The sequence below is a fragment of the Hipposideros armiger genome, unplaced genomic scaffold (assembly GCF_001890085.2).
Source record: "Hipposideros armiger isolate ML-2016 unplaced genomic scaffold, ASM189008v1 scaffold_185, whole genome shotgun sequence".
Classification (NCBI taxonomy): domain Eukaryota; kingdom Metazoa; phylum Chordata; class Mammalia; order Chiroptera; family Hipposideridae; genus Hipposideros; species Hipposideros armiger.
In genome coordinates, this window is record NW_017731535.1 from 2,879,793 (window position 1) to 2,895,656 (window position 15,864).

Genomic DNA, 15,864 nt, shown 5'->3' on the forward strand with positions numbered 1-15,864 from the left:
TCAACACAGAGTCCCTGGCAGGGGTGGGGGAGGGGCTGGTGATCTGCGCTCATGTGAGCGTCTCATCATCAGTTTTCCCCATTGACAGTAATTTTGCTTTTAGATGCAAAACCGCACTGTTCCCTATATATCAACTGATGAGGGGTAGTTCTCATGTCTTATTAAAAGGATATATCACTCTTTTAAAGTAAGGAAAGGATCTCAATTCAGATTTAGTTTCTAGCCTGTACTTCTGTCATTTAAAAAAAAAATAAGTGAGATGACAGAGGAAATGTTTACCTCAATTTCATAGGTATTAGCTGTATTTTTCAAAACATTCCGTTTTAAAGCACAATAGACTTTGCAGTTGTTTATAAATTCGAGGTATTCATCAGTGTGAAATAGTTGTTTATTTCCTTTCCCTATTTCCTCTTATTGGGAAGGGGAAAAAAAAAAAACATTCGGTCTCCTAGCGAGACATGATCCATTTTGTAAGTTATTATTCAGTTCTTATAAAGTGTGTTTACTATCCCTGGGGCAGAGGTTCAGAATCGCTGCAGGATTAGCAAGGGAACATGACACACAGTGCTTTTGTAGGTCATTGTGTCGTATCTGGTGCAGGAACTACCCTGGTTTCTGCACTAAGCAGAGAGCTGGCCTTCCCTGTATTGTTCCATTCATACCCCCTGAACTCATTCAGAAGTCCTGCACTTCCTCTGCCTGGCAGATTAAAGGGGCAGCGTGGCATCTTTTGATGATGTGCAGCCAGCTGTCTTCGTCTAAGCTCCTTCGGCAACACTAAAGCCTCAGAAGCTCAAATGCTATTCATCTGCCTTGAAATTAACCAGAAACTTGGTCTTATTTTCCTTCTTGACAAGTTTTCTTAAAAGCTTAAAGGGGTTTTTGTTGTTGTTGTTTCTCTTTCTCTTTTATTTTCATTATTGGTCAGGGAGAGAAAGGAAATGTGGAAACATAAAAAAAATAAACAGCCCTAAAGAAAAGGAAATAAGAAAAACACAGAACCACGCTTTTTCTCTCTGTGATAACCTAGCAATAGGTGTTAGAGTGCGGTGTTGCTCCTCTGATCGGTGGCTTATCTGTCATCCCCACTATTTATTATTTTCTCCCTTATGAGAAAAGCAGTGTTTATTATCACAGGTGACAAAACACCAAAGAAAAAAACAAGCAGGAGGTTACATGTAACCACTTTAAGTGGGTTCCTATTTGCTCTTTTGCTTTCATTCCCAACCCCGAAGCCCATAAACCGAGTGAGAATGCAAACTGACTTCCTCAGGTGTGTGTCGCCCAGATAGCGCAGGAGAGCAGGTGCTGAGCCGAGGAAAAGATAAACATTAAGTCATTCTTGGTGATATTTAGCTAGATAGCTATAGAAGGAATTTAGAAATGCCACTGTGCCACTGTTCAAATATTTACTAAGTGAACCTGGAAAGGGAAGAAATTGGGGTCATGTCATGTCGAGTCCCGTGTCCTTTTTCTTCTTTAAACACAGTCTCAAGGGTCCAAGAGCAGCGGGTTGTGTATCTAAGAAAGAAATAGGAGCTTTGCCTCTGAGCTTCAGGTAGACGTAACGTGGGCATCACTAAGCAGATGCAGGTTAGCAGTCTTGCATTTGGCAAAACCTCCTTTTATGCTTTGTGACTGTTTATTTTAAGAGATGCCTTGCCAGCTGGGCAGATTAGAATGTTTACTAGAATGGGGTGTATTTCGTCTTCCCTCCCCTGGCTGTCAGCCCTAAGCTTATCCTGGCAGCAGTGCCCTGTAGGGAGGCTCTGCACGCACGTGAGCCACCCTTGTTGAAAAAAAAGTGGGAAGTCAGAGTGAGCCGAGATTTGGGAGACAGCTTTGTCTTCCAAATATTTGAACCGGTGTCGCTGCGTCCTTTTTTACATTGACCGTTATTACTGACACACCTGTGAGTTTCAGAAGATTTAAAAAGAGCCGACCACGGGGACCTTCTCAGGAAAAGAGAAAAACTTAAACTGGAAAATTTTTACCCAGGAGGGATGTGCTTATGAAGATATTGCTAAGGAGTTTTGTATTACACAGCGGGTCTGGATGAGTTGCTGTTGTTTTCTGTCCTTTGATTTGAAGCGACCCCTCCTGTCGCAGTGAGAGCCATGCTGGGAGCATTCATTCATTAAGGCTCAGGGCTCAGCTAATAACTAGTCGTTTCCTCTCTGAAGGCAGGAGACTTAATGCGAAACACAGATTAGGAGCTGAGATCTCTTCTGAGATTAACATACGGTATCCTAACAGAAAGTTCATGGTGGAGTGAAAGACGGGACATAGTCACGCTTTTCTGGGGGAAAGCCGGGAACGGGGCAGAGGAGCTTGTGAAAGTTCCTGCGAGGCTGCAGAGTCCCCTCCTTTACCAAGTGAGCATCACGCTGTAACGTCACTGTGATAGTTCATGATTAATCTATTTCCACAATTTGTTTAAACCGCCTTTAGGCTATGTGTATAGTCCACATAAAGCAAAATTCCAGGGTGTTGGTGGCTTTTGTATAAATAGCTCCCAGGTTTACATGTGAACATGATCCCTTGTGAAGGAAAGACTCAGCTTTCGGTCGCCCCCATTTTGGCTAATTCTCTGAAACGGTGGAATCATTGCAGCCCCGAGAACGTGACTGCCTTGTCACAGCATAAGTGCAGGAAGCCGGCCCTGTGCTCCTGTCCCACGTGGGTCCCCTTCAAAGCCAGGGCTGCAGCTGACGGGGGGGCTGCGGCGCTGGCTCCCCCTCCGGACACTTGGGGGAAAACTTACCCCGATTACAAATGACACGCCCTTGGGGTAAAGCCCTGAGATCCTGAGAAACATAAGGTCTGCTTTATTTAATTTCCTCTCATTTACTAAGAGTCACAATCTATTTTAGTAAATAAATTCAGGAAATTGGTAAAGCACTTGACTCCATCCGTTATGTATCAGTAATTAACATGATTGTCACGTTTTTCCTGGCCCCCGCCGCTGTTCACAGCTTCCCTCACATGCCTGCCCCCGCTTAGTACCGTCCCTGGCAGTGGGTGTTGCTGAGTGTAAAGGAGTTCAACAAGCAGAGCAGCCTGCAAGCTTTCGTCTCCTTTTTGCATAAAGATTCCTAACTTGAGGGATTTTTCTCTATGGATTCTGGCATTCTTTTCAAATAACCCTTTCCACTTTTCAACCATGACTACTTGACACCCTGGCATTGACTGCGAGAAATAATAATTCATTCAAAGGTTTCAGCAACCATCTCTCTCCCGCTGTAGTCCCCCTAACACACGCACATGCACACACGCACACATCCGCACACACATGCACCCACACTACTTTCTGCTGTGGAAACAGAGCCAGCCTCGGAGGCTGGGACTGCATGCGGAGTCGCAGCAGCGTTTCCTACCTTCATTAGCCACTGCGTGTTGTTTTCCATGATGTTCTCCAGCACTTGCAGCCGCTGCACAGAGTCGTCGTAGTCCAGCGGCGCGTCCCTCTGCACAGCATTGGACACGTAGGAACTGGAGGACGAGCGGCAGTTGTCCGTCTCTGGCAGGAGGAACGTATAGCTGCAGGAGCCGTGCTGGACCTGGTACTGCCTTTTTCCTATGCTGTCCATGCTTTTCCGAAAGTTGTTATAGGCTGCGGCCAAGACAAGATCACAGCTCAGAGTAAAGAAAACAATCTGCCACATTCTTCCTTTTGGTAATAAAACCACCAGCCTAGCGAACTCCAGAGCACATGGGAAGCCGGTCCTCAGCTGCCCACTCAGCCCTGTTACCAGGGCTTAAGGTCCATCCGTGGGAGTCTCCTGTCTCCCCGCCTTTCCTAGCAGCCAGCAGTGGTGTTCAGTGCCGTCTGCTCTCCAAACTGTCAGATCGCAGCAGGAAGAGTCGCCCTGCTCACTGGGGAGGGCCGTATTCCCTCTACAGACCAGTGTTAATGCCTCTTTGTTTCTGGCCCCCAGATTCTGTGGTGTCAGGACCCAAATCAATCACCCTCCTTCCCTTATATGATAAGTTGATAAGAGCAGCCAGACATGTGTAGCACGCTGCTCCGCCCTCTCGGCTTGTCCCTTATCTTCCTGTAGGGGGTCAGCAGCCAGGCAACAGGAAAATCCCCAGCCTGATGTGTGCCTCGCAGCCAGGGCTGTGCGCTGCAGAAACCCTCGGGAACCCCCGATGGGTTACAGGACCCCTGGGCATTGCACAGGCACCACCCTAATTGAGCATTTCCTAGAGAGAGCCGCGGGTCTCTTGTGTCTGAAACGGATTCTCAGCGCTAAGCTGGTAAAATATCTGAGGTAATAACTTGAAAGCACAATGAAAGTTCCTGTTTTTTCCTTTAGGAATAAAAATACTACAACTATGTCAGGACTTCGGCTTATTTTTGTTACTGCAAGCACAGAGGAAGCGGCTCGCTCTTGTAAACGCTCTGCCTGTCCGTACGGAAACGCTCAGTTGGTGCTGCTTCGTTTTTGAGCTGTGAGTTAAGAAGACAGAGTTCCCATTTTAAAACAGTTTGATAGGAAGAGATGTTGCTTTATTAAATCACACTGGGAAAATCAGTTTCTGCACTCCGACATCTAATCTTTTAAACAAACTATCCACTTCAGTATTCAAAATAAACCTAAAATAGACTAGACTGATGAATGGTCCATTAAATTACAATAGATAGAGAAATCAGAGCTTAAATTAGAGGGTGTTGAGAGAGGAACACATGAACTTGTTCATGTCCTGTGTTACATCAGGCTTTGCTCAGATCCCTTCCTTTTGTAGCACATTGTCCAGCATCAGTGAAATCCGTCCCGGTTGGGGTTGAACTCAGGTGGATGGATCGCCTCCCTTTTTAATTAAACGCTAACGTCCTCTCCTGGGGGAGTCAGGGGTGCATTGGCGACCAAGGTTTTTCTGCTCCGATCCTATGGCTCCGAAGGCCCTCCAGATCGCTTCCTCAGTCGCTACACTTGAACACTTCAGAGATGACTAGTCCGCTGCTCACACCAGGAGACTTGTGGGCCGTGACCGTGACCTGTCTGCCAGTCAGCGCACAGGATTTGTGCTTCCCACTCAGTGGTGACAGATGTGGCACGTGGCCTGATGGGGCCACTCCACCTGTGAAAGCCAGTGTCAGTCTGTGTCGAGCACGATCAGCTTCCCAGGTGTGGACGAAAAAGGGGTCACAGGGGGTGCCGGGCACGGCGGGCCTTACAAACTCAGAGACCGAAAATAAGCACAGAGGGTGGTCTGAACATACAAATACTTAACTAGAAGCAGGTCATGGCGGACCTAGGCCTGTGGCTTCCTTGACAAAGGTCGGTCTTTACCTGAAGTGAGCCTGTCGACCTTTTCCGTCTAAGATAAGAGTAACATACCTTGGAAATGTCAGAGTCATTTTCTTTTCCAGGCCCCTCAGGGTACACCCTCCGCGCCGGAGCACAAGACCACAGAACCCCTCGTGGCTATCTCATACCCCGAATACCATCCCTGTGTGCTGTAAATGTTAACTGTCCTGCACCCACCAATGTAAAAACAGCATGTGTCTCTCCACGTTACTTTTTACCCAACCCCAGAGATTTTCCCGCTTCGCTTTCTCCCACCCCTTTCAGCCACCACCCATGGATTCCATGTAACCCTCCTTACGTCTGCTTTGATTCTAATGCATAAAATAAGCTGCAAAACCGCCATCCTCTGGAGCATTTTCTCAATCCGTTGAGATTTTGCTTCCTGGCAATTATCAGTTTGGCTCAAATTAACTCATAAATATTCTCATAATGTTTCTTACAGCAGAGTACAGAATTATGATTTTCATTCTTGGGTGGATGTGAAATTCATCATGAATTCTGTCCTCCTGGAACGTGCTAAGAGACCTAATTAGACCTTCAGAAAGGTCCCTCCTAGTCACAGGCTGGCTCTTAGCTAACCAGTAGGATGGGGGTCAGACCCTGAGGTCCCCGAACGTTGGCGAAAAAAACGTCCTTACCATTCAACAAGCTCTAACTGAAGACTGCCTTTTCTTTAACGATGAACAGGCCATAAGCAACAGTGTCCAGTATCTGTGGCTTTCTCATCAATTGAATTGTAGGTGTTTCTATGACGATATCTGAAGCTGTCAACTGCCCTCAGCAGCATTATTACCAGACTTGTCCTGAGACAGGTCTTGGTATTTGATGTCTGAATAAGGCAGCTCATGTCACTTTCTCAGAGGGTGGTGCCTTCACCCAACCACCGAAGGGTTCTGTCACCCAAGAAATCTGGACTTGTGCTACAGAGGGTCACGAAGCAGGAGAAGTGGTGGATGCTACCACAGCTTGGAACATGCGTGGTTTCCATGAAAGGAGCAAATTAAAGAAAATGCACCCCTTCTAACTGTAGTGGGAAGCGTGTAGACTTGTTAGAACCCTGGTTCAATGGGACCCGAAGCAAATGCTAAGCCTCAGTTTCCCTACTCGTGAGGTGATTTTCTCTGTCGTGACTTTAGGATTAAAATGATACGAGACAGTAAATGTGATTTAGGAATATTAATTTCCTTTTTTCATTGGCACTTCCCGTGAAATGGAAATCAGTTCTTCCACCATCGACTATGATAACTGTGTTATCCTCTGAATGTGAAGCAGAACCTAAGAGCGCAAATTTTTCTTTCTAAGTTTATTTCCCATTTGAAAAAAGCATATTGCAAGGTATTAGTATTGCATATGTGGTTTTAAAAATCATTTAACTGCCTCCCAGGCAAATAGGGTGCTGCAGAGAGAGGGTATATGTACTTCTTGTCCACCAGTGTTGTAGCAGTCGCTCTGGGGGGCCCTGGGGACTGAGGTCAGTGTGGTGGGGCTTCGGACTTAAAGAAGCCGACAGGGAGGAGAGGGGCCCCTACACCAGTAGGGTGTGCCCTGGGGAGGAGCTGTGGGTGACAGAAGGAAGGCCACGTTGCCTCCAGGGCGCGGGTCCTACAGCCAGTTGGCATGGGTGCTGCCCTTGTCGGGCCCTCAAGGTCGCCTCACGTGCCACGAGCAGTTCTTTGTAGGTTCCTAAGGAAATTACACCGGAGAGTGTGGGGAGCGGGGAGCGCTAGTTAGACCAGGAGTCGGCGCGCTCTTTCTGTAAAGGGTCTGGCAGTAAATGTCTCAGACTTTGGGGGCCACGCAGGCTCTGTCACAGCAGCTCACCTTTGCGTTGTGGCGTGAAAGCCGCCATGGACAACACAGACCGGGGAGCGTGACCGTGCTCCGGCAAAGCTTATTGGCGGACGCTGAAATTTGAATGTTCTTATGATTTTATGAATCTTATAATTTTCACGTCATGAAATGTTGTCCGTTTTGTTTTTCAACCATTTAAGAATATAGAAACCATTCTTAGCGCAACTGGGCGTTCCAGATGGATCTCAGGCTGTGGTCTGCGGACCCTGAGTTAGCGCCCCGGGGAGCCCGTCCGGGGAGGCGGCGTGGCTGCGAGGCCACTGCGTGCACAGCCGGTGTGAACCGAGCAGCACGGGACAGGCCCGGGAAAGGGACTTACGATGGGGCAGGAGCATCTGCCCGAGGAGCAAGTGGCCCTTCAACGCTGGCTCTAAACATGCAAGGTCCGGAGGCCACACCAGGAAAGGCGACCCCAGTGGAAAAGGCGCGTCACGCCTGTGCAGAGCTGCCCGCTGATTGGAAATGCGGGAGGACCCGCAAGTCCACTGCGGCCACCGTGGGGATCAGGAGGAGACCCCCCGGAGGAGGCAGGTCTGGGTGTGGGCCCCAGGCTGGGACCCTGCGTTCCAGACCCGCCTTCACGCAGGGAGCGCCTGCCCCTGGCGCCCCTGACGGCTCCCACCCCGCTCCGCTGGAGGCGAAGCGCAGCCCACCCCTCCGCTCTCTGAAGGAGGCCTGACTGCCGTCCTCAGAACTAGTCCTTTTCAAAGAGAACCTTGACTTTTCTTCAGTGACTTGCTGACAGGATAGCTAAAGGCAGACAAAGCTCTAAAATGAGAAATATTATTACAGCCTTCCCCAAAGCTGCCTTCCTGCCCAGCCAATTTTTTTTTCCTAACAGTTCTGCTGAACAGCTGTGCACGGTGCTATTTATTTTCTTAATACCGTGTGTTTTCTCCCCCGTACTGTATGTCATCAGCTGAAATTTCAGAGGTTCCCATTTATTCTCTGTAGAGCTGCCTTAAGTCCTTTTTACACTTCGTAATAACGAGGTAAATCCTGTTTGATGGCACCAAAAAAAAAAAAACACCACGCTTACCTATTCCCTAAGAGAAAGAGGGCAACATCACACAGAACTTTGGCAAAAGCCCGTCTGCCTCAGTGTACCCCGCTGGACAAAAGCCCTCCTGCAGAGGAGAAGCCAGGCCTCCCGTGGGCTGTGGCCTCCCAGCCCCTCCGGAACCTAGGTCCGTGTAGCTGTATGTCCGTCACTTCTCTCTGGATCATGGAATCTGATCAAACACAACCTTCCGGAGGCCTGAGTCACCCAGAACAGTGTGTGCGGCTGTCAGACATCTGCCCCTGTCTGAATGGCATCTCGGGAAGCCAAGAGAAGGCCCACTTTCATCAGCACAAAGCGGGGCAGCCCCCAGGCCATGTGTGGCCAAATAGAATTTTCCAGTAGGCAGACATGCCCTCTGCTGTTGTCCCATGAGACAGTTTAATATTCAGTATGTAACTCGGTAGTTACATTGTTGGACAAATTAAAGGATGGAAGTGGGATCGCCTGGCCCAGGGGCAGGGGGTATTGCTTTCTGAGCTGTTAAAAATCCCTGTAAGTGTACATGGCAGCTGTGTGCTTTGGAAAACCCGCACCTGACTGCAAAGCGCTCAGACATACTCAGAGACACACTGATCTCCTGCATCTAATGCGCTTTGTGCCGGAGTCTTTCTCCATCTTATGTGGGCAGATCCTGCAGACTCAGCCCCACGCCCGCTCTGGTCCCCGTCACCCAGCGGTCCCAGTGCTTTCATCGGGCAGGCTCATTGGGCCAGTGTGGCCTTGAGTTTTGGAAAGTGCTGTGTTGGTGGAGGAGGAACTCTCAGTCCTGAAATACTCTCAGAAGTGAAGCTGGGACACTCTGTGTCGGTGTTTGGCCACTTGCCGGCAGCCGGGCACACTGAGGACTCTCGGGCGCCTGGCATGCTGGGGCCAGAGGGCTTCCGTGACATCTTGTCCGCCTCCCTTCCCATCCCTGGCCTTTTCAAAATGAGCGACATAAAATCAGCCAACATGCTTAGGTTCAGAGCACAGGGAAAACTGTTAGAAAGTTCACTGGACATGAAACTGTTAGAGAAAAGGTTATTTTTGCTACTTTTTACCCCCTGAATTGTATGCAATAATGAATAAGAGCTAAAGAAGAAGCCACAACTGGCAAAAAAAAAAAAAAAAGTATTTCAGCTTTCCCAAAGCAGGCTCCCTCTACAGTGATTCCTTTGTCACGTCCATGGAAGATGTCTGTTCCTGCTCCCTTTCGATGCATGTTGAACTGAGCCTGAGAACCACAAGTTCAGTCTAGAGCCATTTAGCAAAAACTCGGGTGTTCCTTCTCTCTGCAGCTTCTCGTGAGCTAATAATTAAACCCTAAATCTGGCATACTGTGAGAGATCATTCCCAGCCATGGGATTTGAAAAAAGCACCAAAGGAAAAGCCCCTAAAAGTTATCGTAAGGACAGAAGAAAAAGAAAAACATAAAAGTACACACACACACACACACACACACACACGCACCACACCCTCCAGAAGGTAAATCTTGCCCGCAGTGGGTGGGGAATCGAGGAGGTGCTGAGAATTCCATCAGCCAAGTGCATCGCTGCGCCTTTGTTTTACGTTCATGGTGATGAATTTAAACCAATAGCTTTTACCCCGATTTTAACGTGGCAACACTCAGCCTTCTTTGGGGAGGATGGGGAGTCGCTGTGTCACACCAGCTGTCACCTCTATGCAGCACAAACACACACACGTCCCTAGCGACAGAACCCACTGTACTGATCCAAGATTTCTTGTGGCCCTTGGTCATCTTGAGCCACCAGGTCACCTGAGAGCCACCACGTGCCTGCTTCCGCATCCTGGACCCGCAGTGTCTGGGAGTGGAGAAATCCTCCTGGGGGTACACACATCAGTGCAGACTTAACCTCGGGTTGCACCTACTAGTTTGGGAGAGAATCTCTGGAAATCCAGCCGATTGTCTAACTGCACCAGTAGAACTTCGTATACACGTCTGAGCTCCGTCGTCCATGTTCTGGCTTTAGCCATTGGTGCCTCCTCTCTGCCTCTAACCTCGCCCAGTGTGGATAGCTGAAAGAGTATGATGTACTTTTTAGAACATAAACAGTTCCTGAAACGAAGGATGATGCCTAGTGGAGCCCCGTTTCCTGTCCTACTTGCAATTAAATATATGTAGCATTTGGCATAAAATATATTTAGAGAACAAATTAAATGTCCACTTACAGCGGGGCATTAGCTCCATAGGCTCCACCTTGGTAGAAGGTGAGGCGATGCATATTTTGTTAGAATAAGCATCTGCCTGCCAAAGGAGGAGAAAAAGCCCTTTGCCACATGTGCTTCCGGGCAATTTTCCTTCCTGGGAAACAGCCATTTCCCTTGCATTTCTAGCTGTGTTTTCAGTCGCAGAGCAGATAGGGTAAGTGCAGGCGTTAAGAGGACAGAGACCCAGATAACATCGGCCTTATCTGTGACAACTATCTTTCTTCTCCCAGCTGTGTAACTTCTGTTTGAAGCATAGGAACTATTTGTGAGGGGGTCGTATTGATGGCAGAAGCAGAGTTAATAATGGGAGAAACTCTTTACTGCTCATAGGAATTCTCAGGTGTTTGTCATTCTTATTTAAGTCAGTTCAATTAAAAAGGTACCAAACACTCATTCTAACTTATCTAAGTGTTTACTGTGAAATTATGTGTAAGAGACATGTAGAGGAGACAGATATTTTTTAAAGAAACTGAAGAGATTCCTGAATTTTTAATTTATGCTGCCAAGAACCAGCATAGCATCTGCTACAGAACATTTGTTTTTTAAAGCCGCATTGTATATAATATGTAACTTTAAAGACTTTCAAAAGAAAAGGCTTTTTATTTACTAGACACTTGGGAACTAGCCAAGTAACTATTTTTTTAAAAGATTTCATCATGAATTCCCTGAATTTTTAGGAATATTTTGGTTTATATAATTCTGTTACAAACAGTTATCTCAAGCTGTTTGATTTTTAAATATTTTCATTCTCTAGTATTTTTTATGGAATATTTTATCTTCCCATCAAAAAAAATGCCTAAAAGGTCAAGATACAAGTCATAACTTTAAAAAGGCAGTGGATGAAATTCTAAAACAATAGATAAGTGTGTTAGCCTGAAAATATTTTTGCCGGTAATTCTGTGTCCTGTTTTCTCCCCGTAGAAAAAAATGCTAAGCATTTTCTTTCAGTGGATTGATGGCAAGGATTATTTTACTTATGGCCAATAATATAAAGTCAATAAAATCTTTCCTTTGACTAACAATATTTCATTAGGGATTTTGAGTGGGCTTATGAGTTATAATTTTACATTAATGTTCCCAAATTCATTTTCATAAGATTATAGAGAATTCAAATCCTGTTACTGGTGAAAAATGTGTCTAATCTCTTTGTCATAACCATTCTACTAAAGAACTGTCTAAATTACTCTGAGAATTAATTTCCTTTTGAAAATGGCTTAATGCCATCTCGATTAATCTTTGTTTAATCTAAATTTATAATATTTTTCTTAATTATTGAGAAACTTCTTAAAACAAGAGAGAGATAAATGTCATGTGTGCCATTTACATTAAGATATATTATCTCTCTTGATTATAGGTTAACATAAATAAAATCAGTTATGTCAAAGAAGCAAAAAATAAATAAAAGCTCATGACCCTCTTTCGGTATTCCCATCGGTCTGACTTGATATAAAAAAATCTTCCTATGGGAAATTAGGCTTGATTATGGAGTTACATGTATAAAAAGTCATTCTGAAGAATTATATATAGTTTTTGAGGAAGGGTATCAGAAGTATAATTAATACTTATGCATAAAAGGAAGTGATATTTGCATTCAAGGATATAAAAATGCCCCATACCTTTCTTATTCCTTCATGAGTTTAAGTATGGCTATCTACTGAAGCTTTAACTCTTTCCCAATAATCTGTCTACTCTCCTCTTTTCTTCTTAAAACCTACCTCATACAATTTCTTTGGTGCTCCATTAATAATAAATTGTACTTCCCCAAAATGTTTTATTTCAAGAAAAGGGTCTAAATTCAAAGAAAGATTGACACAGAAGGAAAAAAAAAAAAAAACGAAAGGAAGTGAATTTTACAAATCCAGTAAAGAGAAGACATTTATAGCAGTATTAAGGTATCTAGGTTTTCGCATCTGTTTCCCTCAAAGGAAAAAAAAAATCAACAATGGTTTCCAAAAAGCCCTAAAACTATTCTAATAGGATATTTACAGGAAAAAAAAATATATTGTTTAATTCCCTCTAGCCTGCAAATTCTGATGCACATTTCAATGGCCTTTTCTATTTATCATTCAAAAATTTTTGCTTCACTACAATAAAAATTAGAAGAAAAAAACTGCTAGAGATGGTACCTAGAAGACAATGCAAACAAGCATATCCACTTGTAATACTCACTTGCTCCCTCTACTGACCTCATAAAAGGTAGCAGGCAAAACACGTTTTTGTCATTGATAGAAATGAGATATCATTTGGGACATAAATCAGTAGCAACTAATATACAACCCAGAATGCTCTTGTTATAGTTTTAATGCAAAAGAGCAGAATACCATGTGCAGGAGTTAAACACCCACTCCTGCGTGCACACACGGTAAAAATATTTGTCAGCACTTGCAGCACACACGCAGCCAGAGGCTCCTTCTGTAGCCGCTGGTGATCTGGTTACTACGCAGATGACTTAAGTAACGGTAGAAAAACTAGGTCTGTGCCGTCTGTCTCCGTAAGGGCTGGGTTTGGAGTGGGTCCTGCTCATAGCAAGTTTACCAGGGTCTAATCAGGTAGACCCATGGTCACCATGCAGGGACAGTGCTGTGACAACCTCCCTGGTGATCCTAGGTCACACCGAGCAAAAGTGCCCCTCAGGAAAGTCCGAGTGAACAGTCAGGGGTACTTCCAATGATTTCCTAGATCCAAATGTTTTCTTATTTAAAAAGAAGCTTCTGGTCCCTCCCCCAGAGTAAAGTGAGAGACCAAAAGTGAAGGGAGTTCCATTCCAGGCAGAGAAAAAGCTTGCGCTCTAAACACGAGACCATGGAACTGAAGGGAAATTAAGACAGCCGGCCAGGCCCTGGGAGGGTGGTACAGCGGGGACCCCAAATGGAACTGGCTCCCGAGGGCTGGGTGGAGGCGTTTGGACCTGAGCAAGTGGAATGCAGAGCTGAACTAGTGCGTTCCGTGGGGTGTGGGCTAATCTGGTTTGAAGGACCCTTGAACTGCTACGTGAAGAAGGGGTTGGAAGAAAGTAAGACTGGCGGGAGAGCTGAGGAGAAACGGGGCAGAAATCCAGGGCGGATATGGTGGCCTGAGCTGGATTATCAACACCCAGCCAGAGATTATTTAAGACGGGCCGTCCATAGCACTTCCAGATTGACTGGACTTGGCCATTTCAGTAACAGGGTTTGCTTGTTATTGGGGTTGCCTCTTCCACCTAAAACAACGAAAAGTGTTGGGTAATATAATTTAAACATTGTTTTAAAAGCATCGACGAAATGACAAGATAAGGAAATCCCAGGCTCAGATTGAAGGGGAAGCAGGAACCGGGTACATCAGGCGGCACATTGAACAGCTTTGCCCCGAGGCATTTGGCAAACACAGCGCCTCCTGACCCGCCTTTTCCAGGCCTGAGTGGGCAGGCAGAGGAGACAGGATCTGAGGACTGTGCAGGATGGAGACAGCGCGCCCGCGTTAAACAGAACAGAAAGGGGGACCCCATCCCTGAGGTTTGGAACCGCAGCTCACCCGCTTACTTTCACAGCCACAAACTGGGTCCGTGAGAAGCACTGCAAGCCACGGGGAGTTTGTCTGACGTGGCTCCAGGTCGGTGCTGATAACACCCCCAGTTTCATAACTAATGTGAATCCTCTCTGAAGGGACGCACGCACCTTCATCACAGGTCTGGAAAATTCTTACAGAGAATTTCCCAAGGAAAATGAGCAACTCGCAGACAAGAACAAATGAGCATGCAGGAAAGCATGGTACCATTAGCAAGAGTCAGCAGAAAGAATAGCAAAAACAGACCTGTAAAAACTTCATGTGTGGAGCTCTCAGCTCCGTTTTGTTAAATGTGTCAGTGTCCTCGGTTTGCTGTAGCAAAGCACCAGAAGCTGGGTGGCCGAAAGCCACAGAAGGGCATTGTCTCACAGCTGTGGAAGCTACAAGTCTAAAATGAAGGTGTCGGCAGGTGTGTTCCCGCTGAAACCTGGAGAGGAGTCCTTCCTGCCCCTCCCCAGCTTTCAGGGGTTTGCTGGCCCTCTTTGCATTCTTTATCTTGCAGCTGCCTCACTCCATCCCTCTGCCTCTGCCATCATATGCCACTGTCCTATGTGTGACCGTATGTCTTCACATGTCCCTCTTCCTGTAAGGACACCAGTCATACTGGATTAGAGCCCCACCCTGCTCCAGTATGACCTCATATTAACTACCATCTTCTGACACTTCACGATGCAGATGTGTCCTGAGAAATGCATCCTAGGTGGCTTTGTCGTCGTGTGAACATCACAGAATGCATTTACACAAACCTATTGGGTTGTTTGAAAAGTCATGACTCGTGTTTGCAACAGATGGCACTAGTTCATTTTTGGAAGTACTAGAGTCATTCGCATCTATGTTATTGCTATGTCATTTGACAGCTGACAGTCCTAGCTTCATTCTAAAAAAAAAAATTGAGCGATTTGGTTGAGTTTTGGAGGTTTTACAGTAAATCTGTTGGTTAGAAATCCTAAGGCTCTTTAATTGCCGCCGTCCTTGTGTAAGACTGTCCTCCTTCATGAAGGCCTAGCTCAAACGTCACTTCCTCCAGGAAGCCTCCTTGATCTCTGCAGGTGGAATGAAGGGTGCCCAGACCTCCATGTTGCTGCCACGTTCATTGTCCCCACCTGCTGGGACCTCATTAAAGCCTGAGGTCATGTCTCCTTAGATTGCTGCGACTGTCTGTCTTAACATGACAGCTGTGCGTTCATCTCAGCGGACCCCACTCAGACATCAACAACAGTTTTTAAGGATGATGTCAGCCACCTGATTTTCCTGTCGTAGTGGATGGGATGTGGCCAGCATGCTGGGAAGGTGTTGCAAGCCCTGGGGCTAATTGAGTTTTTTCTAAGTAGTTGGGTGCCCTTTCCTCAGACCATCTGGAGTGCTGTGCCACTCATCCCTTATTTGAGGATTCTGTTCTTTAAATTGGGGCATGGCTGTAGTTTTCTCATTGGGCCTCTTATCTTCTTATCACCTCATTTCCTCCAGAGCCTGTTGCATTTAAATGAAGCTACTAAATATATTGGTAAATGGCTCCAAATCGAATTAAACTATCAAATGCACGGCACCTGACACAGAATGGGTTAGCCCCAGATAAACACAAACTCTGAATGTACAAAGCATGTCTGCGTGTCTAATAAGCATATTAGAACTTACATTTGAAAGAAAATGTTTTTCCCTCAAGACAATTCTGAGACTGTATACCCTTATGCTGCTGTCCCTATTCAAAACATTTTTTAGGACCTCTTTTAGATACGTGCTATAAGCATTTGAATATCTTCCATGATGATACATTGTCACTGTTTAAAGGCAAAATAATTTTTAATATGCCCCCAAACTGCACTGTTGTGTTAGACTTAGTAGGTGACTAAACACAGCACTATAATGTTACAATACCATAGGCTG

At 45.9% G+C, this 15,864-nt stretch overlaps 2 protein-coding genes across 2 annotated transcripts in view; one reads left to right on the forward strand and one right to left on the reverse strand.

Moving 5' to 3' along the window:
- Window positions 1-4,175, reverse strand: part of ANGPT2 (angiopoietin 2) — a 54,675-nt gene extending 50,500 nt beyond the window's left edge. The window contains exon 1 of the mRNA XM_019652698.1: window positions 3,378-4,175. Within this exon, the coding sequence (XP_019508243.1) occupies window positions 3,378-3,665 (288 nt within the window). The 5' untranslated portion in view covers window positions 3,666-4,175. The remainder of the gene's footprint in view (window positions 1-3,377) is intronic.
- Window positions 1-15,864, forward strand: part of MCPH1 (microcephalin 1) — a 222,558-nt gene that overhangs the window by 148,574 nt on the left and 58,120 nt on the right. The gene's annotated exons all lie outside the window — the stretch shown is intronic.